We start from the raw sequence: 26,575 nt of genomic DNA, 5'->3' as shown, positions 1-26,575 counted from the left end.
TTGAAGCCCATTGAAACTGTGATCGAGGGCCGTACGATTAAAGTTGTGTTGACTGTGTCCAGGTCCACGAGCTGGAGCGCTCGCGGCGGGCCCTGGAGACGGAGGCTCAGAGCCTGCGGGGGCAGACCCAGGAGCTGGAGGAGGAGCTGTCGGAGGCCGAGAACTCCCGCCTCCGGCTGGAGGTCACCCTGCAGGCCCTGAAGGCCCAGTTCGAGAGAGAGATCAGCACCAACGAGGAGAAGGGCGAGGAGAAGCGGCGCACCCTCAGCAAACAGGTGAGAGGGGAGGGGAGACGGAGGAGAGGGGATGGGGGGGACGCATGCTGTTGTTCTGATCAGAAAGTCGCCATTGCTGTCTCAAACAAATAATATCCATAGTGATGCTACTAATCATAATAATCCTATTATTTAAATGGTATAATAATACAATACACTTGTTTTATTGTCTTTGAGTAGTATTGAAAAGCCGATAGAAACTTTTTCATGATGACCAGTTTTGTAATCAATTAATAAAGATGTTAAGGCAATAAGGATCACCACAATGACTGTCAGTTGGATTGCTTAGAAACATTTAAAGTCCCCCATGATTACTCCAATCACACACACACACACACACACACACACACACACACACACACACACACACACACAAACTCCCACCCCCTAACCACCACCTCCTCCTCCTAACCCTCCCCAGCTGCGGGAGCTGGAGGTCCATCTGGAGGAGGAGCGGAGCCAGCGGTCGCAGGCCATGGCGGTGAAGAAGACGCTGGAGGCGGAGCTGCAGGAGGCGGAGGCCCAGGTGGAGGCGGGGACGCGCGGCCGGGAGGAGGCGGTGAAGCAGCTGCGTCGGCTGCAGTCCCAGATGAAGGAGATCCTGCGGGAGCTGGACGAGACCAAGCTGGCCCGCGAGGAGGTGCTGGCCCACTCCAAGGACAGCGAGAAGCGCCTGCAGACCCTGGAGGCTGAGCTGCTGCAGCTCACTGAGGTCAGAGGCTGTCCGTCTGCCTGTGTGTCTGTGTGTCTGCCTGTCTGTCTGTGTCTGTGTCTGCCTGTCTGTGTGTGTGTGTCTGTGTGTGTGTGTGTGTCTGTCTGTGTGTGTGTCTGTCTGTGTGTGTGTGTGTCTGTCTGTGTGTGTGTGTCTGTCTGTCTGTGTATGTGTCTGTGCGTGTGTCTGTCTGGCTGTCTCTCTGTGTCTGTCTGTATGTGTCTGTTTGTGTGTCTGTGTCTGTCTTTGTGTGTGTCTGTGTGTCTGTTTGTGTGTCTGTCTGTGTCTATTTGTATAGGTTTTGATGTACTTTTTGAGTATGCTATATTATTTTCGAATTGTATTAAAATACAATATAATTATTATATTATTATCATACCATTTTTTAATAATCGTATCATGTATAATTATATATATATATTATGCGTATCCATATTATATATAAAATGACTTTACTGTATAATTATTGGCGATAGTATTGTATTACAGTTATATTTGGTGCACATGTGCTCTATTGTGTATTATAGATAACAATATTATATTATTATAATCTCTATGATCTGTTGGTATTCCTGCCTGCAGGAGCTGTCAGTGTCGGACAGGCAGAAGAGACAAGCCCAGCAGGAGAGAGACGAGCTGGCGGACGAGATGGTCAACAGCAGCTCTGGAAAGTCAGTACCGTTGCACCACAGACATACCATGCACCACATGCGCTTCAGGGTCACTTTATGTTGGTATACGGACGTGAGCTCCACTAACACTGTCTGTGTCTGTGTGTGTGTGTGTGTGTGTGTGTGTGTGTGTGTGTGTGTGTGTGTGTGTGTGTGTGTGTGTGTGTGTGTGTGTGTGTGTGTGTGTGTGTGTGTGTGTGTGTGTGTGTGTGTGTGTGTGTGTGTCCAGGTCTCTCCTGAGCGAGGAGAAGAGGAGGCTGGAGTCACGCATCACCCAGTTGGAGGAGGAGCTGGAGGAGGAGCAGACCAACACTGAACTGCTGGCCGAGAGACAGCGCAAGAACGCACTACAGGTACACACACACACACTAGTAGTTGTGAATTGATACAATCTCTACACACACCCAGTCACACTCTTCAAGGAAGGGATGCACACTGACACTTAAACTCACACTCAAACACATGTTGCTCATGGTGGTCTGGGGCGGTGTGTGTGTGTGTGTGTGTGTGTGTGTGTGTGCAGGTGGAGACGCTGACGGTGCAGCTGCAGGGGGAGAGGACCCTGACCCAGAAGGCGGAGGCCGGGCGGGAGCAGCTGGAGCGGAGCAACAAGGAGCTGAAGTCCCGGCTGGGGGAGATGGAGGGGGCGGTCCGGGGGAAGCACAAGCTGAGCGTGGCGGCCCTGGAGGCCAAGATAGACTCCATGGAGGAGCAGCTGGAGCAGGAGAGACAGTGAGGGGCCGCACTGCATCTGTACACACACACACACACACGCACACACATACACGCAGGTACACGCACACACACAGACACACAAACACACACACGCACGTAGACATACACGCACACATGCATGCGCACACGCGCACACAGACATGCATGCACGTACACACACACACACACGTACACGTAGGCACACACGCACGCAAGCATATACGCACAAGCGAATGCACAAACACACACAAACAAATGTATGTATGCTTACACATGCATGCACACACATCCTTGTGTGTATATAACACTTGTATATATGCACTCCCATGCACACATGCACACACATCCGAAAACATTTGTATACACACACAACCACGATCCAAGAAATGTATGCATACACAAAAATACATACACACTCTCATACACACACACACACACACACACACACACACACACACACACACACACACAAAGTCACCCACACACACACGCGCACATACCAGAATTTCAAACCCCTATTCATTAGTTTGTGTAATCCGCTATGTAACCCAAACCCCGTGTTCTCCCAGAGAACGAGCCATAGCCAACAAACTGGTGCGGAAAACAGAGAAGAAGCTGAAGGAGGTGATGATGCAGTCTGAGGACGAGAGGAGGCATGCAGACCAGTACCGGGAGCAGGTGAGGAAACCTTCTGATGGATGTCATGCAGGCATACAGGCTAGAGAAACATCTGCAGTCAGACCCAAACGTTCTACACCGCCTATTAACAGATATATGAACCACACTGTGAGAGAGTGACCAGGGCAAAGCTCACAGCTCTCACTGAACCGTTTCAAAAAGCATGTAGAACAGGAGCCTTAAAGGGGAGAGGAATCAGTCTCAATCCAAGATAAACCTAATCCAGCCCTGGCGTCTGTGTGTGAGAAAGGATAGAACAAAGGTTGGGGGGCTCAAAATAATCTGTCTGCCAAATGCGAGACACAGACCCCCTTTAAAAACATCCTACGTCCTAATCTGATGGATTTAATCTCCCCCTCAACACCATCAATCCTCCTGATTGAGGTTAATCACATGCCCTACGCTACCCTTCTCCTGCTCTGTTCACCTCCTAACAATTCTCCCTCTCCTTCTCCCTTGCTCCTGTATTTCCCCTCTCCCTTGCCTCCCCCTCCCTGCTCTCTCCTCCTCCCTCTCCCCCTCCTTTTCTGCCCCTCCTGCTCCTCCTTTCCAGTTGGACAAATCCATGGGTCGCCTGAGGCAGCTGAAGAGGCAGCTGGAGGAGGTGGAGGAGGAGAACTCGCGCTCCAACGCCCTGCGGAGGAAGCTGCAGAGGGAGCTGGAGGAGATGTCGGATGGCGGCCAGAGCATGGCGCGGGAGATCACCGCGCTGCGCAGCCAGCTCAGGTAACCCGGCCTGGGGCTGCTCCTGTCCGGTGGGCTGCGGGGCTCCAGAGACATATCTACTGCGAGAGAGAGAGAGAGAGAGAGAGAGAGAGAGAGAGAGAGAGAGAGAGAGAGAGAGAGAGAGAGAGAGAGAGAGAGAGAGAGAGAGAGAGAGAGAGAGAGAGAGAGAGAGAGAGAGAGAGAGAGAGAGAGAGAGAGAGAGAGAGAGAGAGAGAGAGAGAGAGAGAGAGAGAGAGAGAGAGAGAGAGAGAGAGAGAGAGAGAGAGAGAGAGAGAGAGAGAGGAACACACACAGAGTTCAAACAAGATTCATTCCATGAATTTTAATTTGTCCCCCAATAACGGTCTATGATTTTGTTTGTTTGTTGTGTTTGTGTCGCATGACTTGTATCCATCTAACATTGTTCATCTCTGTCATCACCACCACCATCCAGCCTCCCTGAATGGAGACCAGAGAAGTAGGTCCATTCGTCTGTGTAGCACACGCGTGTTGGTGTGGATGTGTGTCTGTTTCAGTTTCTTTGTTGTTTTGTCTCTTTATTTGTTTGCATTATGATTATGTGTTTTGTCCTCCGCTTATCCTTTCTTCACCAGAATTTCATGGTCCACACTGTCTTTCTCGCTATAATGACTTCATCATTTATCGCAAAGACAACAATCACCAACAATATTATTACAAAAATTAATTTCCCAAAAGCACTCATCGCTCATGATAATGTGTTCATCCTAGTGATGGTCTCCCCTGACCCCCTCCTCCGCTCTCCTCTCCCCAGGCGCGCCCCCCTGCCCCTGGCCCTGCGCGGCCGCAGAGCCCTGGTGGACGACTTCTCCCTGGAGAACTCGGACTCTGAGGAGCCCCCCGCCTCGCCCACCCCCTCCTCCGGGCTCCCGGGCACCCCCACCCCGTCCTCGTCGGACCCCCACAGCCTGGAGGCCCTGCCCCCTTACACCCTCAACAACACTGCCAACAACGCCGAGTGACACACACACACACACACACACACACACACACACACACACACACACACACACACACACACACATACATGGAGGACACATACACACACGCAGACACACACACACAAACACACAGACATGCATAAACATGCATGTATTGGTCCTCTGCTACTCAGAGGCGTTGGGTGGGGGGTATGCCACAGAAACACACTACATCCATATTTATAGACCGTAGATGAAAAAGACATATCCCCAAAACATGGTGCATACACGAGCAGATATCAACACACACACACACACACACACACCTAGACATCAACACATAAGACTGTTCAAGGTTCTTGATAATGTCGCCTGTGTTAAAATACGCAGGCATCGATTCGAAAGGCTCAGAGATGAAAAGCAGTGGTTACGCATTTACTCAAGCGTTCAAACGGACGCAAAAGCATGTCAATCGCAAGGATGTGTCATTTGTAGAGAAAAACTAAACTCCCGTCCTTCCTTCCTCCCCGGGCTCAGCCCCTCAGGCCTAGCTAGATCATATCATATCCGCTGATCCCGCGCAAAGCTTGAATGAGCAGCGAATGCTAACGGCTACCATCGCTCGTGTCCGCTATCTCGGTATTAAAGCCATGTTAACGCAGCTCCTCGTCGTACCGCCTTGCTGTGGAGGAGCCGCTGGTGCAGAACAGGAGAGGGACTGACCCTCCCAGGGGTTTAAACCATCGTACATGTTAGAGAATACCCAGCATGCCACGTGAAAAGGTCAAAGGTCAATGTGTCAATTAGACCTTGCCGACTCAGTCAGAACGAAAGGTGTGTGTGTGTCGAGGCTCAGAGTGCTTGTTTGTGAAATAACTTTTTACCATGTTTTCTAAATTGTGATTTGAACTTGAAATGATAAAACCTAGTGCAAAGAACTACGAGAGGTGGAGAGAGCCGATGAGAGTGGACAGTGGAGGGTGACGACAGTGAGGCAGGGTAACTCAGAGGGGGATTCCACACCGTATGTGCATCTGGCGCAAAGCCAGCAACACCTCTCAGAAACATCAGGGTCTCCGCTGGCACTGGATAAGCATCAAAGTTACCTCACGTTGTTACTCACTCGACCAGTCCAAATGATGTTTTTCATACCGTATTGTCATAATGATATAAATACAAAATAAAAACGATACCATCCATGCAGAAAAGAAACGACCTGCAGGCAGCCATGCTAAAACGCACCTCCTGTATTCCGGTTGCTGCAAATAATAGCGTAGAAATAGTATGTAGTTAGTGATTAAAGTAGCGTGTATGAGTCATCTGCTTAACTTAAGTCTTAATATAATACTTCTTACAGGAATTGGAATTTGTATATTTTTTTGTTGCTCTGAATATGAACTTAAATTATCGATTGCTGGTTGCGTTCCGTCAGTGTTTATTATGGTCTGCATATCATGGTGGCTCCCGGTGGTTGTGGCTGGTGCTGGTGTTTGGGCTGGGCCCTCGATGCGGTCTCTTCAGCCTGTCAGTGTCTTGTGACGGTTCCGGATGGCATAACAGGTGATTAGCTGATCCGCTGGTGAATGGCTATTTGGTAATCAGGTGTTTAGTGCTGTTCAACATATTGGGCATACTCTTTGGTTTATTTGCTGTATGTATTTTTGCTTACAGAACAAACAAAAAAAAGTTGACTTTTACATGTTGTGTACCATTGCAAAAACAACCTTAACTCTAGCCTGTTGAGAACTGTATAAATGTAACTTTTTACTCAAAGGAATAATGCTTTTCTGCTTCTTTTAAAGATTGATGGGGTCATTTTTAAGCTAATGCATCATGTTTGTTTTAATCAGCCATCTTGTAAATGTATGATTCATTTATGTTGATAAACTGTATTCTATTCTATAAAAACGAGAGCTTTTTGTTTAACCAAATGGTGGGCGTATGGATGATAAAAGGGACTTTGATTTGTTATATTTAGGGTAATATCATTGTAGATCTAGATCAATGTAGACGACAGAGGGCTAGCATTAACAACCTGGTGATTTTCTTTCCTAAGCCTTTCACCCAAAAATCTGTTAAGAAAATTGGAAAACGGAATTACAGAGTGTAATTAATATGGCACTTGTATTACACTGGCATCGGTATTGTGTCTAAAAGACTCCTGAAGTAAAGGGCAAGCAGGCTTTTAAGTCCTAATTATTTCCTTTTTTTTAATTTAAACTACTTACATAATTATCGATGCGTATGGCGTTAACTTAGACCGGACCTGACTATTAATCTTGTTATTTTTACAGTTCTAAAATAGACATTGTCTTTTTAAACCCTGGCCTTGAAGATATCTGAGCACTTTTCACGTATGTTGTATTTATTTTCCAGGACATAAAGGTCTTTATTTGCATTTTTGTTAGGAATGTACATAGCACCTGTTTGCCTGTTTGACACAGCTTTAAGTATGCAGGAGGCTCAGATACAGAAACACAAAGACATTGGACGGCTCACATTTGTAGTACTACACATTTCTACGTCCACATACCGATGTTGGCTGATGTTTGCACCTTTATTTCAATTGAGAATAAAGTGGAAAAGGATGTGTAGCTTAGACCACAGGTGTTGTGTTGTTGTTTTTTATCAAACAAGGAATTACATGAATCAGTGTTTTTAAATCTTAATTCATTATCTGGTATGTATTGATAAGTAGCTATTTGTAGTCTTTGGTTATAAGGGTTTTCCTGATCTTGTTAATTATTGTGTTTCATGATAAGTCTACAGTGCAATGGTGATTAATGTCATTGCAAAGGTTTGCCCCGGTGTTCATTTACATTGGAAGTTCAAGCCTCAAGTTCAACATGTAATTATTACACCCATATTTTAAGATCATTCAAGCCACGTTCTATTTCTTGTGTTAGGCCGTAATAGGAATATCATCCCCATAACATTACTATACAATGACCATACAAACAATCAAGCAAACTGAGTGAATTAGGTAAGGAATATGATTGCTCGTAAACAACAACATATGACACTCAATGATAATAATGTCAAGCATGGTGCATTTATATTGGCAATATTTATCTACATATTTAAAAATAGCATCCATCCAACCTTTCTATTCACAGAAAGTATTGCAACAGTCCAATCCGTCTTAATGCGGCCTCGTTCTAGTGGGATTTGACACTAGCGCTCAAATGAACTGCTGCTTTTGTGTTTTAAGATGCTTACATTATGAACCATAAGAATGGGGTCAGTATATTCCATGGGGTTGGTTTTCAGCACTGTTCAACAGTGCTTTTTCTTTCTTTCAGGTGCATACATACACTGTCATACACAAATCACCCAGCTGATAATTTATTATATATTATTTTTACTTGCTGCAATTACCGTTAAATAAACATTTCACAGAATGCACAGTAAGTTAATTATTAAAGAAATAAAATAAATAGATTCACAAATAAATAGTAGCACATTTTACCTGGTAATATCATTAAATTAATAAAATAGGACAACGTGTATTGTGTATGTAAGTTAATCAGTCGAAAACTGAAATCCTGATGCTCCTTGAGGAATGGTTTTGAGATAAGAAAATTGTTTTTCTCACTCATCCTCTGCTACACAATCTCTGTGAACAGCCAGTCGTTCTCAAATGGAGGGGTGAGTATGGGATGGTACTGGGTTTCAGTAAGAGCAGAGAAGGACTGAGCCACACCTTCAAAGTGTGTGCCTGTTTTGTTATTACACGCTTCAAATGCACAGGAACTCTCCGGTTGTGCACAGGAGTATGTGTTGAGTGTTGAGTTGTTGCAACGGTAAATGCTAAAGATTGAATTTGATTGGTTGTCTTTGTCTTGGTCTGAGGCTGTTTCATTAAAGACTATCTCACTTCTGCTGGCTGGAAGATTTTGGGAGGTTCTCTGATCACTGGTCAAATTTTTGAAAGGCAATCCAAGATCACTCTGAAAAGCATCAGAACCTCCATACCCGTATTTACCTTCAATACATTTCAAATGCTCTGCCTCGGATCCACAATTATCATTGCTCTGGATCTGGAAGATCTCATGCCCCATGCAAGTTCCTCGCTCATGATTCATAGATGACGTGGTGATGTCATCACAGCACACATCGCCTTCCAGTTCCGAGGAACCCTCTTGACAGATGCACACATTTTCAAAAAACTCCTCCATGTTCATGCAGTCTTCTAGGTCGTCCCTACATATGACCTCTGTCTGCAAGACCTCCATCATGTCTGTCCACTGGTTCTCCACGGTGTCCTCCTTGTGGTTCTTCTGGAAGCAGGTGGACATGTCCAGCATGGACTGTACGGAGAAGTCACAAGAGTCGAGGGAGAGCGGGGAAAGATCCGGAGAGAAGGACGGCGAGAGGGACAGGTCAAGGTCCTCGTCCAGATGAATGATGACATCTGAGTCTGAGGCAGATTTGAAATGTCGGTCTTGGTTGTTGTTGTTGTTGTCAGTTTCTTTGAGCCTCGCAGTACAGATATTGACTTCTGAGCGATGAATTCTGTTTCTTTGGGTTGTCTTTTCATATCTGTCACAGGCGGTCTGCGAGACTCCAGGTTGATGGTTGAACTCTGTGTGTTCAGGAGAGTTCAAGAAGGAAGTTGATTTAGCTTGGTTCTCGTTTCCGATCATATTTTGGAGTGCCGGATTTGGGGCTCTGTGCCCCTGGCTCTTCCCTCTCCATGTGCCGGTGCTGGCCTGCGATTTGGGAAGGCTTACCAAAAATTGTCTAGACTCTGGCTGACTCTGTTTACTGATCTCCATTTCAATGGAGCCATAGGCCGAGTCAGAACCCAACTTTGAAGCCTGCTCAATGTCTTTTGATGTGTTTGTCATGGGGTCATTGGCTGTTTCAGCAAGACCATCACCAGTGGTGGGTTTAACGGATGGTTCTGGTGTCACAGGCTTCTGGCCCGGGAAGGAGGGAGATGTGTTTTCCTCCTTGGTACAAAGTAGAGCAGACGCTAGTCGCTGGTTTGCAGCCTCGATGTTGGAGAACTTCCTGTTGGGAGAGACAATCAGATCAGTTGTTGGAGATGCCATGTTGTTGTGTTGTTTTTTTAAGTCAACAATAGAGAGGAGACAATAATAATCACACACTTACAGATTCACCCTCCTGATACTGACCTCTGTATCATGTTGTGCAGGAAGCGCCGGTGGTTGACCTGTCGCTTGGAGGGACGGTTTTTGCGGGGTTTCTGTAGGGTCCTCATCATGTGACCGGCGGCAGATGTCACAAAAGTGAAGAGGTCGCAACCCCAGGGGACCGCCTGCTCCATACCCGCCTCCAGCGCAAAGTAATTGGACGGTCGCATGACTACAAATAAGATTGGCTGGAAGTGGAAGAATCATTGAAATTAGATATAGAGATAGAGATATAGTTATTTATTTCAAAATAAATGAACAACACATAGACAGATACAGTGCATTAATAGACAAAATGTTAATTATTTTATTTATGAATTATTAATTATTATATAGCACACTTTTGATTAAAGTTATTTTCAGAGAATTTACAGCAAGGCTTTTCTACGGTGTTTGCTTTTCATTGCACTTAAAGAAGGAATACCTGCACCCTGTACAATGGTCAAAAATGTCCGTTTATTACAGGGAATTTACTGTAATAAACTGACACTGAGCATGGCTAATGAATCACTCAAGATGCTAGATTCAATCAATTATACGTATGTATCATGGATGTATGTGTCCGCTCAATGCAATTGTTTTAATTCATTTTGATCATTTTGTTTTAGCAGAAAATCAGGCTTACCTTGATAGTAATCAGGTTGCTTTGTATCTCTATGTCTGCATCTGCTGTGAAGCTTCACCCCAAGGTGAGTGAATTAGTGTCGAGAGAGGCGGTTTTGATCATTCTGTGTGTGTGTGTGTGTCCTTCTGTGTGTGTGTTTGAGAGAGAGAGAGAGAGAGAGAGAGAGAGAGAGAGTGTCTGTGTTTGTGTGCGTGTGTGTGTGTCTGTGTGTGTGAGAGTGTGTGCATGTGGATGTGTTTGTGAGTAAGTGAGTGAGTGCGTGCGTGCATGCGTGCGTGTGTGTGTGTGTGTGTGTGTTTGTGCGTGCGTGTGTCAGGGGTCTGTGTACGCAGATGTGTGAGTCAGAGTGAGAGACTATTGGAAACATAAAAATAGGGAGAGCCAATTATCAGAGAAGTCAACCGTTTGTGGAAGTGTGGGCACACGTACACATTGTCTGGCCCACTAAAGGCAGCTTGTTAAATACAAAGAGACACAGACACACGCCAGTTAAGGCAGTTCCCAAGCCCTTCATTGATCTGCTTAAACTGGCCCTAATTATCACATTCTCAGAACGAAGAGCCGACATGGTTGCTACTGGCATTAATTATCCTTACAGTTCTATGGAGCCCACTCAGTTTTACATATCTATGGCTCTAAAGGAGTGAATAGGCTGTTCTCCCTCAACAGCCACAAGAGACAGAAAGAAAGTGAGTGCATAAAAAGCAAATCCTAGCACTAATTGTTTTTGTGAAACTGTTTTCTGCTTCCATATCTGGGGATGGTTCATGTTTTGATCTGTAGGCCTATAGGACTCAATATTATCAAGACTAATCAGAGTGCCATAGGGCAAAGGCTTTTTTGACATATTAGCAAACGCTAATTTGACATATTAACACAAATATTAAAATGTTTCGTGCTCTAGGTTATAGGCCCTGGAGGGAGATTAGTTTTAGATGTGCCTAGAAGTGTAAATACCATGAGAAAGAGGGGCTGCACATGCTGCAACAGGAGTGGCCTCTATTTATAGTCAGCCCATGTGTCTCAGACCAGTAGGCACTACCGGGATAATGGTTTGGTCTCCCCTTTTCTCTTTACCCACTGGGGCCGTTTGTTCATTGGTAAGTCTCCAGCCACCGTTCCATAGACAGTAAATGAAAACAATGAGGCTAATTATCATAACAGATCTGAATAAAAATACTTAAATCTACTGTGAGTTACTCCATACTATTACCTTTTAAATAAATAGTTCACATGTGGTGTTTCCTAACATTCTTCCTCAGTCTGCTGATAGAGTCTTATCATGCATTCTGTGGTCCAGCGGCCAACCTTTGACCAAGAGAGAGGGCTTCTTTCAGCGTAAAATGATATGTCTAGTTATCAACCAGTGAAGCTTAAAGAAAACCGCCTTTTTTCTTTCTTTGTGGCTAAGTTATTGGGAAGAGCCTGTTTTAAAGGTATGCTTACATTCATCTGACACTTACAACATGAAATGACAACAATTCAGTAATCAATTGTTACAGAACCTCTCAAGAACATTTTGCGGTTATTGTACTGCAGTACCTTATTTGAATATTTTAATTATTTAAAAAGGAAATGTGCTTAACACTTTTGAATGCCGCAACACTGTTTGCCGTTTGACAATGTTCACGCGTCACAAGGATACAGAGGCGGTTCTGCTAAAACAGTGACACCCAGTGGCTCGGTTGTGAATGAGCATAGCCCCACATCCACCAACCAGGGCCTCTACTAATGCCCTGATTGGTCCACAGTGTTGCCACTATGGGCCGAGCCTGGGCCCTGTTGAAGGCTCACCCGTACGTCAGCAACATGGTGGGATACACAGCACTGTTTGCCTCTGCTGATATCCTCCAGCAGAGTGTGCTGGGGGGCGCTGGGCCGAGCACCGCAGCCTCCGAATCAGGGGATTCACCACCGGCAGACAGAAGTACGGCTGGTATTGACTGGTCCCAGACAGCCAAAGTGGCACTTGTCGGGTTCTGTTTCCATGCCAACTTTAATTACCATTGGCTGAGGGGTCTTGAAAGACTGCTGCCAGGGGGCGGGCTCCGAAAGATAACACTGAAAGTGGGGTTGGATCAGCTTGTTGCAGCCCCTGCAACCATCAGTGCCTTTTTCATAGGTGAGTAGAAGTGATGATTCTATCATGAATACACCTGTTTGCTGTGGATGGCTTTGTTTCTGTCCTGGAAGTCAGGGTGTGCACTCCTCGATCTGAAAAGTGTCTGTATTTTGTATTAGGCCTCAGCCTACTAGAAAGAAAAGAGGACCCCCTAGAAGACTGGAGGGGCAAATTCTGGACTTCATACAAGGTAGCTGAAAAGGCTATCTAATAAGAATATCCACTGATATATATTTAGCAAACATTAATGTTATTATGTAATTATATATTGTGCAATTAGACTCTCTCTGTCTTGTTATGTGTGTATACCAGACTGGAGTGGTTTACTGGTCTACAATGCAGGTGAGATTGTCTGCATTATTTATAATAATCTACACAATCCATAATAATAACCACCAATAATAAACTCTGCCATTTGTACTTTCTGTCTTTTGTACCTCACATTCTCAGGCATTGAACTTTGCCCTGGTCCCTCCGGTGGCACGGACAGTGTTTGTTGGAGGCATCTCCTTAATGTGGACTGTTTACTTGTGTCACCTCAGACAGCAGCAGACAAGTACATCTCAATGAATTGTATTATACTTGGACAAAGAGCTTGTGATTTCAATAAAATAAAACCATGACAATTTTAAATAAAGTAATAATAAAATAAATCGAATGAATTATTTGAATTACTATATCATTTCACAAGGCCTCTGGAAGCTCTATCCTAAACGACGACACCAGAGCCCGTCTACGTCTACTTATATTAGACATTCTCTGACGACACTACAAATTGACCCGTTGTGCCGGAAGCAGAAGCCCAATAGCCAATGAGGAGCCCGTGATTACGGAGAATTGTGTATCGCGAGACCTCCGCTCTTCCTTCTTCCTTTTCGCTCCAAGTCCAAGATGGTAGGTGAAGCTACGGCATTTTAGAAGCTACTACATAAACTATCCATGATCATCCGCCTTGTTATACATCCCTGTTCTCCTCAAAACAAATGAGTCCTCACCCTGAAACATTAACGAGACAAACAAATGTTATATTTTGATTGTGCTAAATATGCATGCATGTTATCTTTCTCTGTTCGCGTAGGCAACGGTGTCCCCAGTCTTAACGATTCATGGCTTAATGTTACCAGTAACTCCACGTTATAGTACATATCATGTATATTGTTCAGCCTATTTCGTACGTTCTAATATATTTCCAACAAGGGATATATTTGCGGCTTAAGCATTTCTGACTGAACAGGAACTAATACAAAATGTATGCTACCGCAGTGCCAACGTGTTCTACCCAAAAGCCATTCAGCTAACTAGTAATGGTCATAATAATACGCCTCGGTGTAATGATGCCTGTTTTCGTTTCACGCGGAGTTGATTGCTTTTGATTTATCAGCGGCGTATTGACATGCACGCTTAGGTGACCGAATCCTTGCATTGCACTCATAATACCGTTCCCCCCCTCCCCTCATCTCCTTTGAAGGGAGTCGACATCAGACACAACAAGGACCGTAAGGTGCACAGAAAGGAGCCAAAAAGTCAGGACATCTACCTGAGGCTCCTGGTCAAGGTGAGCCATCAGTTGTATAAAGTGTATTTTAACTTGACTACTGGTTACTCAAGCTCGAGATTACGTTATCCACCGAAACTATAACTTAACATCTGTGTTCTGTCCCTAGTTGTACAGGTTTCTGGCCCGTCGTTCAAATGCTCCCTTCAACAAGGTGGTCCTCAGGAGGCTTTTCATGAGCAAGACCAACAGGCCACCCCTCTCAGTCTCAAGCCTGGTAAGTGTTCCCCCCTTGTCTACTGTCTTGACCTACATCTTTAGATATGAGAAGTTTTTGAATGTCATTTGTTAAAGACTTTTAACAGACACAGTAATGATCTTGTAATATACAAGGCCATAATGCTTATGTAGTGTTAACCAGTTGCCTGAGCTTAAAATAAAGATGCATGTTTTTATCCATGTTCAGTTGAGACTGAATCCGAAGTTTGTGTTTGCTGCTGTGAAAAGCATGCCCTCCCCCCAATTTAAAAAATCTTGAGTCATGCTGTTGTTTTTTAACTTCTGAAATATTATCAACATGGTAGATCAACAAGGCCTTGGTAGTTAAAATTGATGGCTCATCGTCATTATTATAATGGCATTGTTTATTTCATTACATTTTTAGATTCGCAAAATGAGGCTGGCTGGACGCGAGAACAGAACCGCGGTTGTTGTGGGAACAATTACCGATGATGTGAGGATTCAGGACATCCCCAAGCTCAAGGTATAGTGCCAAATCCAATTGTCTTTTTATTTTTTTGATATAAATTGGACTTCAATAAACAAAAGTTAGTTAAACAGATAGCTATATCATAGAGTTTAACAGGATAATCTCAACTGTCCAAGAGTCTTCCTAACAATGTGGCGGGTTTACACCTCTCTCCAGGTTTGTGCACTGAGGGTTACTGATGGCGCCCGCCGTCGCATCCTGAAGGCCGGTGGTGAGATCATGACCTTTGACCAGCTGGCTCTCGCTGCCCCCAAGGGACAGGGAACCGTGCTGCTCTCAGGTGATTACTCACTCTCTCCTCGGTATCGCAGGAATGTCATGTTTTGTGGTTTGGTATTTTGTTTTTGAGATGTGTCTTATCTATTGAGTCACGGGTGTTCTTGATGAAGTCGGAAAATAGCTTTTAGTGGATGCATTCCTGATGTCCTAATGACATCACTACCCGTCCACATCACTTCCTGCCTTTGGTGGTACCGGACATTATTTTGCTGTAAACACGACTTCAGTTATTGATTTTTCGGTAGATTATTCTTGGTATGTAATTTTACAGGGACTAAATTGGCATGTTTTTCTTACAGGAGGCTACCATAACCTCTTACTTGGATTAGGGATTGCTTTTCCTAGGGAGTGTTGAAGGCTAATCCATCTTTTTTCGTTCTTTGACAATGCGCTGAAATTGTAACTACTAAAGTTACTTGTACTGAAGATGTCTGTGATTATCTACCTTCCTCTAGTGGAATTCTGATCCATTTAAGATGCTGTCATATCATTATACTCATGCAAGCTTTCAAACAATATGTGGTGGGAATTTGGTAGTAAATTATCCTCCATAATTTAGTTAATTGGATTATTTGAAGTGTTATTACATTTGGCAACTGATACAGTGTTGGCTCATTTAGGTCCATGATTATTGCAGTCAATGTCGTCAGTTTTAAAGACAAATGGCTACTTCAAATACAGGGGATATCAAATATATTTAGTAAAGATAACATTTAGATGGCTGGAAACTCATGAAGCATTTGGCTGTGTAATGTTAGAGTGCATTTGCCAAGTAATGCTTTAACATGCTCTGGAGGTGTACCACTTAACATTTCCAAAAGGTTGTGCAGGAATAATAAATTATCTATTCTACAGGACGACGCAAGGCCAGGGAGGTGTACAGGCACTTTGGGAAAGCCCCTGGAACTCCTCACAGCCACAGCAAGTACGTATCATTCCTATGTTTATATAATTTATACACGCAAAGATTGTTCTAGAAATGGCTTTCATTTCTATTTTAGGCTGCATATATCAGAAGTTGTATCCCTGACATGTTTTTTTCATCTCCAGTGGAGTTGTTTACTTGACCCTAGACATTCTTCAGATATAATTAATATTGTGAAATCAAAGCTAACCTTTTATCCTCTATTTTCAGGCCCTACATCCGATCCAAGGGCAGGAAGTTCGAAAGGGCGCGTGGCCGTGGAGGAAGCAAATAAAAGAACTAACCAGTCCATTTTGTTTTCCATGCAATTTGATTCAAATAAAGATTGGATATATAAAAGAATGGAATTTGTTTTCTGAGGTCTGTTTTCTTTTTAAAAGCCTACCTTATTTCAATCTTTGTGTAAATAGCACGAACTACTGGAGTAAGTTTCTGAAAAACATTAAAGTAACGTTCAGGCAATTTTTGATATTGAGCAGTATAAATGTCTGGGGTATGTAAAGAATCTTGTATGGTAACCTGGTGGATAAATGATAATAGGTTAATAATTGGAGAATGTGGGTGGGTGTTGCAATTTTTCCTTATCACTACTGGACTTCCTCCTTGGCTCTTGTGCTGCGCCTCCATACTTCCTGAAGCTCTGTACAACACAGGAGTCCAGCGACCCCTTTTCGTCCCGGTCGAGTCGCAATGAGGTAATTTTTAATGGAAATGTATACATTTTCCCTGGGTTTTGTGTTTCTCGATCTGCTTTAGCACTTTAATGCGTTTAAAATCTAATCCTGCGGATTTTCCAAATGTTGATCCTTTTGCCCGTTATTGATCGCTAACGTTGCGTTGGTGCGTCTTCGATTGACTGTGGGTAAACCAAGTCAGGCAATAACTATTATAAACCTATGTGCTATTTTTTGTTGCGTGTACTTTTTAAATGGTGAAAGATGGAAAAGGGGCTAGTGTTTTTCTTATCTAGCAAATGTCCGGCTATCCCGGCTAACACTGACGTCTGACTCGCTAGTCGGTGAAGCTAACCCCAACTCCCAGGTCAACGTTTAGTTTTCACTTTATTAAAAAGGTAAATCTAAGTTCCAGTCTCGGTGACACAATGTTCCTTAACTTGAATGCATGTCTTAAATAAAACAGTTTAAGTGTGGGTTGGGGTCTTTGGCCAGTAGAGCTGGGTTAGCTGCCCATCAGTAAGCTAACGTGTGATGGGTGGCAGGTCGGAAGTTGAAACAACATTGTTGTCACACACAAGGTGTGTGTAACTTACCTTCGGGTTTTACTAAATGGTCTATTAAAATGCTTGGGAAACCTTCCTAAACAAGCAATGCCATTGTGTACCAGACAAAGTGAGCCTACTAATGTCTGTTCTACACCCAGCTTGTCAAGATCTTTTCCTCTGTCTATCAGTCTTGGACTTCTTTCCAGTATCGATTGCCTCTGGCTGCTGTTTATATAACATTCAACGTATTAAATACAAGTCGTCTGCAATGACTAAACTAGTTTAATTTGGGTAGGGTGCATAGACAGCTGAGGTTATGTTCCAAAAATATTGACTCGTACTAGTTGAATGAGGATATGGAAGTAAGACTCATTGACATAATTCTCAGGAGTGATGCATGACATTAAACAGATGCCAGTTCTTTAGCATAAATCAGTTCATGTTGCATGTACTTGGCTGTACAGTGAGTGATATCAATTGTTGGTAAAATAAATGGTGTAAGAGATAAATGTAGTTCTTATCCAAAAAGTTATATTTCTTGTGCTCAACCACTAGGCCAGTAACAAAGGCCAATTGAGGACCTGTGAGTCATGTCTTATTCCAATGAAGTGACATTTCTGAGGTATTGCTCTCCTGTTCAACGTCATTGTCCAACTTCCACTTTTGATCAGAAGTGTTTGCAACAGTTGGGTAATTGTCTGCGGCTGATTCTGTTCCCCTCCATTGTCCAGGCATACGCGTCTATGGGAGGGGACATGACGCTTGGCGTTAGGAAGACTTCAATATGACCTAACGCCAGGACCCCACTGGAGCTGTTTCTGTTTTGTTTGTTTTTTGTTTTAATTGTTGTCGTTCTTTGTATTGTTTGTCATTTCTTCGTCATTGTTTCTATCTGGCTTCAGAGGTAAAAGCCACATTTAGAATATGATGCGTGTGTGTGTGTTTGGGGACGACATGTCACTCTACTGTTAACCACACAAACCTCATCCCTTCACTCATGAAATAAAATGATGGTAATATACGTCCTCCTTAAACTGGGACTTTTAAAAGAAATCACTAAGATTTGTTTTGGTTAGTCTTCATTTTAATGCCAATTGTTTCACATGAGTCATTTATGTAGTTTTAATTATTAGTAATTTAAGTAAGAGTTCCTACACTGCTCTATATCTCAAGGGAAGATCTTGGACTGCTATTTGTTAATCCTTTTTTAGGTTTACTTTAACAGTTACAAACTGTCAAAACTGAGTAGCACTTTTAGATCACACTAAATCAGTGAGCACTATTTCTGACCTTTTGAGAAGTTTCATTGTCACTTGCTTGATACTCCACCCAGCAATTTCCTCAAACTGGAAGAATATATTTTGAAGTGACCTTTTGGCTTGTCAAGATTATTATATATTTATTTTTCCTAATGAATGGATAAAAGGCTCAAACTCTGAGCAAAGGATTGCTCAATTCCATCCTCCAATCGTATGAACTCCAAGTAGTCCGTCCTTTGTAAATACAGAGACTTGTTTTTTCGAAATTGCCTGCTGAACCTTGTGAGTCAAATCCGCAAGGATGCGATCTCCTGAGCCTCATGCCCCTCCCCCCGCCGAAGCCCTCCTCCACGGACAGTTTGCGAGCTGGGGATCAGGCAGTAACAGCAACAATAACAGCTGTCCCAATAGCCCTGGCGGTCCTGGGGGGCTCTCTCCGGCCGCCTCCCCCACCCTGTCTACAGCGTCTAACTACGCCCTGACCCTGACGCACACCCACATCCACGTCCAGCGCCTGTCGCCGCGGACTGGGAAGGAAGCCCGTCTCCTGCTGCCCCTGTCGGAGCTGGTGGGGTGCAGCTGCCCTCGGGCCCCGGCCCCGGCCCTCCTAGTGCTCTACTGGTATCCCCCAGGGAAGCGGCGGAAAGGGGTTTCCCGGCGCAGACAACTAAGGGCCTACCTGGCTGAGAGCAGACCCGAAGCAGAGCGGTGGTCGGCCGCGGTCCAGTGTCTGCTGAGAGGGGTGATTGTAACTGCTGACACAGGTGAGTCAGTGCGGTTAAGTGGCATGTTGTGCAGATCTGTGTGATTGATGGTGTTGTGTACAGGCTTGTGGGCTGCTAGCTTGCTGGAATGTTCACTGAAGAATTACCTAATTTCTAAATAACTTGGCAAAAGTCTGGTGTGAAAGATTGTCATGCAGTACAGCTAAGAATATTATTGATGGGTTAGATTGCTTTTTTTCCCCATGCATTCGAATTTCAAGTAATAAAATGCATATAATACCTCTAACAGAAGGCTGTGATTGTTTCATTGGTGTTAGCATTTAGTGTGTTTTTTCTTTTGTTTTCGGTAAAGCTTCCTAATTTTTTGTGTCTTTCTGTCCTGTCGTCTTATCTCTCCCGTGCACACACGGTCTGTATCGCACTGTGGTAAACGTAGAGACAGAGAGGGGTCGCCCCTGACAGCTAGTCCAGACGTCCCTCCCAATCCCATCGCTATATGCCCCCAAGAAAACCCCACCCAAGTAGATCTCAAAGCCCTGCTTCATGGGCACTTCTTTATTTACGCCAGCTTGGAGCTATCTGTACCATCTTCTTATTTCAGCATTCTCCTATCGTAGTGTTGACCCTTGTTTCTCAATTCGTACCCTCCCTCAACCAATCATCAGTGTGTTTTCCTCAATGTGGACACATGCGTGCATGAACCCGCACACACACAAGACCTGATGTGACCTCAGCAGGAACTGGCTGACCATGTGATGTAAATACGTGAGATTGATCATCATTAACCCCTTGATGCAATTTCCATAACGTTTGTTCCCCTTCCCGGGAATAAACTAAAACTAAATCAGTCCATCTGTGTCTATCACAGAGCACTTTAAGCCCCAATAATACACCCACAGCTGCCATGTTAAGGTGGAAACACAGGGAGAGACAGCACTAGCGACCGCTTTGTGCCTATAGTCTTTGTTATTTTCACTGTTGCAAATTCCTATCTGTTATCGCCTTCCTTATCGTGTCTGCCTCAGCCTAAAGGTTCTAAAGGTTTGGGTGCGCTCATGTTTTGGTCCTGAAACAATGTCTGTTAGCTTGCTGATGCCTACATTCGGGATTGTTTTTCAAAGCTACTGAACAATCATTGAATTGATGCATGATTTCATTCTTGCGTGCCCCCTTTTCTAGAGTTTTCAAGAAGTCTCCTACCTCGTCCACGACGGCTAATGCTATTGGTCAACCCCTTCAGTGGGAGGGGCCAGGCAATGCAGTGGTGCCAGACCCACATTCTGCCAATGGTCAGAGAAGCTAACATCAGCTACAACCTAATTCAAACAGGTTAGATGTATGCACACAAAGCAAAGATTAAAGCTTGCTGAGATGAACATGATGGTTGACTTAAGTGAGTTCCTTGGTTAACAGCTGACTCATTTGAATGTGTTCCCTACAGAGCGTCAGAACCATGCAAGGGAGCTCATCAGAGAAATTTCCCTCCCCGAATGGGATGGCATCATTATCATCTCTGGAGACGGCCTGCTGCATGAGGTTTGCATCGTATTTCTGTTCAGTGTCTGGGAAGAGGCGGCTACTATGTTGTTAGTTTTTTTGAAATGGCCTTTGTTTGTTTGTTATTTGCTTGCTGTAGGTGATTAATGGCCTGATGGAGCGCCCCGACTGGGAACAAGCAATAAAGATACCTGTGGGCATTTTGCCCTGTGGCTCTGGAAATGCACTGGCTGGCTCGATCAACCACAATGCAGGGTATGTGTGGGTCCCTTTCGTTGCCAATCAAGTTTTATTTGGGTTGAATATGCGTTTTGATGGCAACACTGTGTATGCCGGGATAATCTGGATATGGAATGCTTGTGCGTCAAAGGTTATCCTAACCCTCACTGAAGTCAGTTCACAGTTAACGTGATAGGCGAAAATAATTTTGAATTGATGACAGTCCTTAAAGAGAGATTAGGGTGGACGCTGTTGACAGATATTAAATCGAAATGATAAGCTAAAGAAAGAGAACTCCGCATGTGGTTATCACATCGGTGGCCATCGAGGTGAACCTTAGGACTTCAGACACTCTGACGTGATAAGACCTGATATGACATGTTGAGACCGAACTGTATCGTATCTCCTTGGAGCAATCTACTGAAACCATTGTAACTGCTTTTGTTATTAGGCATTTTCAACCATCTTTCTTCTCTGCATCTATTCTCAAACAACTAAAGTCACAATCTATTGGAGACTTTTCATTTTTTACGATTATTCAATGTCACAGGGAAAAGATTAATATTGTTGTCGTCTCTGTATAACAATAGAAGGCTTTTAGTTCTTGGAATAAGCTTGAGTTAATCATGCCCTGTTTATCTAGACCAATGTTACTAAAGGATTGTGTACCGAACGATTGTCTCTCTTTATCTGACAGGAAGTGCCCTATTGTTGTTTGTCGTCCCTCCCACAGGTATGACATGTGCCTTAGGGAGCCCCTCCTACTCAACTGCTGCTTTCTGCTCTGTCGGGGTGGGGTGCGACCAATGGACTTGGTCTCTGTGACAACCAGCCCCGGACCCTCTCACAATGGCCGCATTGCCAGTCCCAGAAGACTGTTCTCCTTCCTGTCCGTTGCATGGGGCTTTGTGTCCGATGTGGACATCGAGAGTGAGAGGTGTGTGTGTGTGTGTTTTTCCTCTCTATTTTTAAAGTCAAACTACCACATGCCTACATATGTCGCACCATTTGTGATTCTACCCGTAGTGACCACTTTAAACCATGGTACCTCTCCTCTACCCTGCATCAGGTACCGTGGTCTGGGCTCGGCTCGCTTCACCCTGGGCACCCTTGTGCGCATAGCGTCCCTGCGATCCTACAAAGGCCGACTCTCCTACCTCCCTCCGTCTGTGGTCACCCACTCCCCAGACGGCACCCCACCGCCTCCCAGGAGACCCCTCTCCCGGAGCATCACAGAGGGCCTGGATGGCTTCTGCAAAACCCCCATCCACCGCACCTGCTCCGACATGGGCATCAGCGAACAGAGGAGCCTACGCAGGGGCGACGGAGAGCGCGAGCGGGAGATGGAGAGGCAGAGGGAGAGGGAGAGGAGACGGCAGAGGGCCAGGGGTGGAGGCACGGGAGTCGTGAGGGCAAGCAGCCTGGCAGAGGACAGAGAGAGGGAGATGGAGGCAGAGGAAAGGGCTTCTGCGACGCGCTGTATGTCCGAAGACCAATGCGTCATGGAACGGGGAGCAGGGAACGAGGATGAAAGGGAAGAAGAAGAAGGCGTAGAGCAGGACTCCAGCGAGATGGAGGAGGATGAGAGGGGGAAGGACACAGAGGGTGGCGTCAGCTCTGCAGGAGTGGAAAGAGAACTGGGGGAGACCCATGATTTAGACTTGGGTAGAGAGGCAGACGAGGAGGTGGAGGCTTGTTTGAGCCTTCAGGAGGCCAGAAAGACTGTAAGGAAGAACTCGGCACCTTCCAGCCAGATAGCAAACACCCTCTTCAACCAGCCTCTCGGTCAGCAGGCTGACCCAGAGTCCAGCACGTCGTACGGGGTAGAAGAGATGGATCTGAATGGCACTTACTTCCAAAGAGACCCTTACCCGCCGGACCCCCGTGAACGATCTCTGACTATTTCCTCGCCCTTTCGCCATTCTCCTTTCTCCCGCAAGCCCAAGCCCCTGGACCAGAATCAAAATGTCACCCGGCCCAGACCCCTCTCTCTCCTCCAGCACTCCCACTCAAACTCTCTACCACCCAAACTTCCCTCCCTGTCTCTTTCTCTCTCCCCGACACCGCCTTCCTCCCCCTCCTGTGCCTCGCCCCACGCCTCGTCCTACCTGGTCCCTCGTCCCAACACCCCGGGCTCCACCTCCCCCTCGCCCTCCTTCCGCCTGCCGTCCTCGTCCTTCAACTTTGACCTAGCCGATCCGACCGGGTCCTTAAAAAACCGTCCATTCGCCTCGCCTTTCAACCCCCCGAGGGACGACCTGCTGCCCCCTCTAGACCAGCCGCTGCCCACCAGGGACTGGGTCACCATCGAGGGAGACTACGTCCTGGTTCTGGCCCTGTACCAGACGCACCTGGGGGCCGACCTCCACGCCGCCCCACAGGCCAGGTTTGACGACGGGCTTATCCACCTGACCTTTGTGCGGGCTGGGATCTCCAGAGCCACGTTGCTCAGGCTGTTCTTCGCCATGGAAAGAGGCACCCACCACTCCCTGAGCTCTCCATATGTGAGCCATGTTTCCTGCAGGGCCTTCAGACTGCAGCCTTTGTCCACGCGGGGCACCCTGACGGTGGATGGAGAACTGGTGCCTTATGGGCCCCTGCAAGCACAGGTCAGTGTCCAGACGCAACGTCTTTGAACCAAACGGCTGGAGCTCAGAGCTAGGCAATGTGGAGGGAAATAAAACCTGCTATACTTGTTGCTGCCTCCTTAATTATAGGCTTTGTCTTCAAATCCACGATGCTGTCTTGTTTACTTGCATTCACACGTTGAAACTACATAGTGGAAATTGAGTAGCTGATTTTGCTATTTACTGAGGCCTGTTTGAGGGCTACTTGTAGTTTTTGCCCTTTAATTAATGTAATACAATTATTGACAGAGATGATGTCCTGAGCCAAGATGCTGATGGAAATACATAAAGTCTCTGAAATTGGCTGAGTAAAAGATGGAAATGAGAAAAGCCAAAAACATTGATGAATTGACCTTACTAGAAAAATCTAATGCAGCTTTTTCCTGCAGATCGCTATACGAATATATATATGTCTTCAGACAATGTTTTTGTGTTAATCACCTGCTGTTAGGCCTGCGAGTGGTTAAAATGCCTATTTCTCTTTATCTACCCCAAGGTTCACCCGTCCATGGCCCGTCTCATCGTGGGTAACTCTGGAGAAAAGATTACCAGATTCTGATTGGTCGAGGTCATCGACCCGACATTGCACTCTCCTGCATTATGTAATCGCTGTTGCCGTCCGCAAGAGAAAGCCTTCTGGACAACGTAAAAATTAAATATAAGCCCTGGATGGCGGCTGCCGCATGTCAGGGCTTTAGTACAAGGGATCGTTCCTACATGGAATATGACTGCAGAGGGATTAATAGGACATTCGAAAATTGGATGAAAAGAATGCGTCATTGCACAGATTGGGGTCAGATTACCACAAGAAGTGGGAGAAATGGCACGGCCTTTTGATATAACAATGAGGGGGAAAAAGTGAATGTTTCTGGACCTGTGGCGGACTTGTACTAGACTTGCTGCCAGTGCATGTGTTTGATGTATACATTCCCGTATGCATGCATGCAGTGAAGCACTACCTGATTCTTGCCTTACGATAAAGATAATGGGAATCAACGCTGAACACTAATGGAAAGTCCGTTCAGATGAATAGAGCCACGAGCCCGTAACAAATGTCACCCCGCCCCCTCCGCTCTTAATCCTCTCATTAGGAACCATCCGTCCCCTGTCCACTACTGCACTCTACATATTGATTTTCATCTCAATTAGAAGAAATCAAAAAAAGAATTAGCATCTCGTATTCCGTCCATTGCTGAGCAACCAGGTGTGTGTGTGTGTGTGTGCACGCATGGAACCCTGGTTCTATTGTTTCGTTCACCCACATCCATTCCAGGAAGAGGAGGCGGGAACACGCGTGCCCTGAAGGGAACGTCCTGGAGGGACTGCCAACCAATAAAGGAACCGTAGGGGGTTCATTACATCACACACACAAACACGTTTGTCGAATGGCGTCCATTACTGGATGGATTTCATCTGTTTGCCTTTATTTATTTATTTGTTGTTGAAATGTTGAAATGGACGCACAATGAAGTTGGGATCAGATCCTAATCAGATCGGAGCCTACACCATTCCCCCTCATAATGAACGTAACAATGAAGGTTTACCCTCACACTTTTTTTTTTAACATTTTAGCAAATCCTATGTAATCACGCACAACATCTCACCTCAAGCTCCCCCGACCTGTTTTTCTACTTTTAAGTATTCTGAAGATTTTTTTCTCCTGAACCTGTCTTGTAAAATAAGCCAATTGCAGCAACTGTTAAGGTTTAAAGCAAGACCCAAAGCTCAACACTAACATAGCTGCTGTTCAACTAAATTCTTGCTGTAGATGACAATACAAAAAATCTTGACATTTATATATTCTTTCATAGATTCAATTGATTTTAAAGGCCCTCTATCTTGTGTTCAGATGGTAGCAATTTCTTATGGACGTGCTTTAAAGATGATTGATTTAATTCTGCTGATTTATTATGCTGTCTACCAACCAAACAGGTTTATAAAAGCTTGCGATCAATTGTCAGTGTTTCGAGTTTGTATCAAGAGATAAGTAGGATGGGAAGCAAAAGGCATTTGAAACATGTAACACCATAATTAGTTAACTATGTACATTAAAGGTGACTGGGCAGACGGCCAGGCCAGCACCAACACATGGTCATGCCTGAACAAAACAATGCCTTGTTACTCTGACTTTATATTTTGGCTCTAAACTGTTGTTTCTCAGCCCTTGAATTTTCTGTTGTTCCTGGGCTTGCTGTGGCCCCATTAGGTAGCCACCTATATATACTTTTGTTTTCACGCAAATAAATGAAGTGAACTGCTAATTGTAAAACAAGAAGGTATGGTGGAATCGATTAAATTATTGTCACAGTTTTTTTTTTCTCACATCAAGGAATTGATTTTGACAAATCTACTGACATTTTTTTCAGGTTAGACCTATTTGTTATGACAATGTTTTGGGATTGACTCATCAGTTAAACAATGCCAGTTAAATGTCTCGTCTATATTCGACTGCTTGTAATGCAATTGTGCTTATTACTAAAATGATTATGTATCGATATATAATGTACAATTAATAGTTATATTTTGTTAAAAATAAATTGAACTGGAAGGTTTCTCTCATTGTCATTTTAAATGTTTTTATTTTGCATAACTTTGTTTCATTTATTTTAGTGAAATTCACGAACAGCATAGATTGAATAAATTGGCATTCATCATGTCACAGACAATATTATTACAAACGAACATATCTCTAGTTTACACTTTTAAGGATCCAATTCGTCAACCCTCAATAATTCTGATTAACTTGTTTTTACATTTTGTGTACGCATTGGACCCCTTGAAATGTTCCTTTAATAAAGCCCATTTGACAAATGTATGCAGCCTTTCAGGTTTGACATACACTTTATGCATTTTATTAAACGCAACGTTGAATTTTGTAAAGCTTAACGTGACAGGTTGCTTAATACTGAAGTAAGTTTGCATTACTTATGATCGTAGG

The 26,575-nt window shown here is 44.6% G+C and overlaps 5 protein-coding genes across 6 annotated transcripts in view; 4 read left to right on the top strand and 1 right to left on the bottom strand.

Moving 5' to 3' along the window:
- Positions 1-7,315, top strand: part of myh14 (myosin, heavy chain 14, non-muscle) — a 30,742-nt gene extending 23,427 nt beyond the window's left edge. The window contains exons 31-39 of the mRNA XM_060064748.1: positions 63-275; positions 697-987; positions 1,570-1,658; positions 1,888-2,011; positions 2,182-2,390; positions 2,942-3,050; positions 3,604-3,776; positions 4,210-4,233; positions 4,549-7,315. Of these exons, the coding sequence (XP_059920731.1) occupies positions 63-275; positions 697-987; positions 1,570-1,658; positions 1,888-2,011; positions 2,182-2,390; positions 2,942-3,050; positions 3,604-3,776; positions 4,210-4,233; positions 4,549-4,756 (1,440 nt within the window). The 3' untranslated portion in view covers positions 4,757-7,315. The remainder of the gene's footprint in view (positions 1-62; positions 276-696; positions 988-1,569; positions 1,659-1,887; positions 2,012-2,181; positions 2,391-2,941; positions 3,051-3,603; positions 3,777-4,209; positions 4,234-4,548) is intronic.
- Positions 1-26,575, bottom strand: part of uts2r3 (urotensin-2 receptor 3) — a 124,095-nt gene that overhangs the window by 50,699 nt on the left and 46,821 nt on the right. The window lies entirely within an intron of this gene.
- si:ch211-120k19.1 (uncharacterized protein LOC563199 homolog) lies at positions 11,507-13,273 on the top strand. Of its 2 annotated transcripts, XM_060065115.1 has the most exons (6): positions 11,521-11,598; positions 11,761-11,934; positions 12,250-12,620; positions 12,740-12,810; positions 12,933-12,962; positions 13,071-13,273. In XM_060065115.1, exons 3-6 carry the CDS (start codon positions 12,260-12,262, stop codon positions 13,188-13,190), a joined length of 582 nt encoding a protein of 193 aa, XP_059921098.1. In that variant the 5' UTR covers positions 11,521-11,598; positions 11,761-11,934; positions 12,250-12,259; the 3' UTR covers positions 13,191-13,273. The 2 variants fall into 2 exon arrangements, with proteins under 2 accessions (XP_059921097.1, XP_059921098.1); XM_060065114.1 differs by lacking the exon at positions 11,761-11,934 and having other exon boundaries at positions 11,507-11,598.
- Positions 13,425-16,430, top strand: rpl18 (ribosomal protein L18). Its single transcript, XM_060065117.1, has 7 exons — positions 13,425-13,514; positions 14,089-14,175; positions 14,285-14,392; positions 14,780-14,878; positions 15,041-15,164; positions 16,019-16,088; positions 16,299-16,430. The coding sequence occupies exons 1-7, from the start codon at positions 13,512-13,514 to the stop codon at positions 16,360-16,362; spliced, it is 555 nt and encodes a 184-aa protein (XP_059921100.1). The 5' UTR covers positions 13,425-13,511; the 3' UTR covers positions 16,363-16,430.
- On the top strand, positions 16,630-26,452 carry sphk2 (sphingosine kinase 2). Its single transcript, XM_060065047.1, has 8 exons — positions 16,630-16,783; positions 18,042-19,333; positions 20,474-20,623; positions 20,736-20,830; positions 20,931-21,046; positions 21,744-21,947; positions 22,080-23,619; positions 24,134-26,452. Exons 2-8 carry the CDS (start codon positions 18,871-18,873, stop codon positions 24,194-24,196), a joined length of 2,631 nt encoding a protein of 876 aa, XP_059921030.1. The 5' UTR covers positions 16,630-16,783; positions 18,042-18,870; the 3' UTR covers positions 24,197-26,452.

The sequence above is a fragment of the Gadus macrocephalus genome, chromosome 11 (genome assembly GCF_031168955.1).
Source record: "Gadus macrocephalus chromosome 11, ASM3116895v1".
Classification (NCBI taxonomy): Eukaryota; Metazoa; Chordata; class Actinopteri; order Gadiformes; family Gadidae; genus Gadus; species Gadus macrocephalus.
This window is presented reverse-complemented; position numbering and strand designations above follow the sequence as displayed.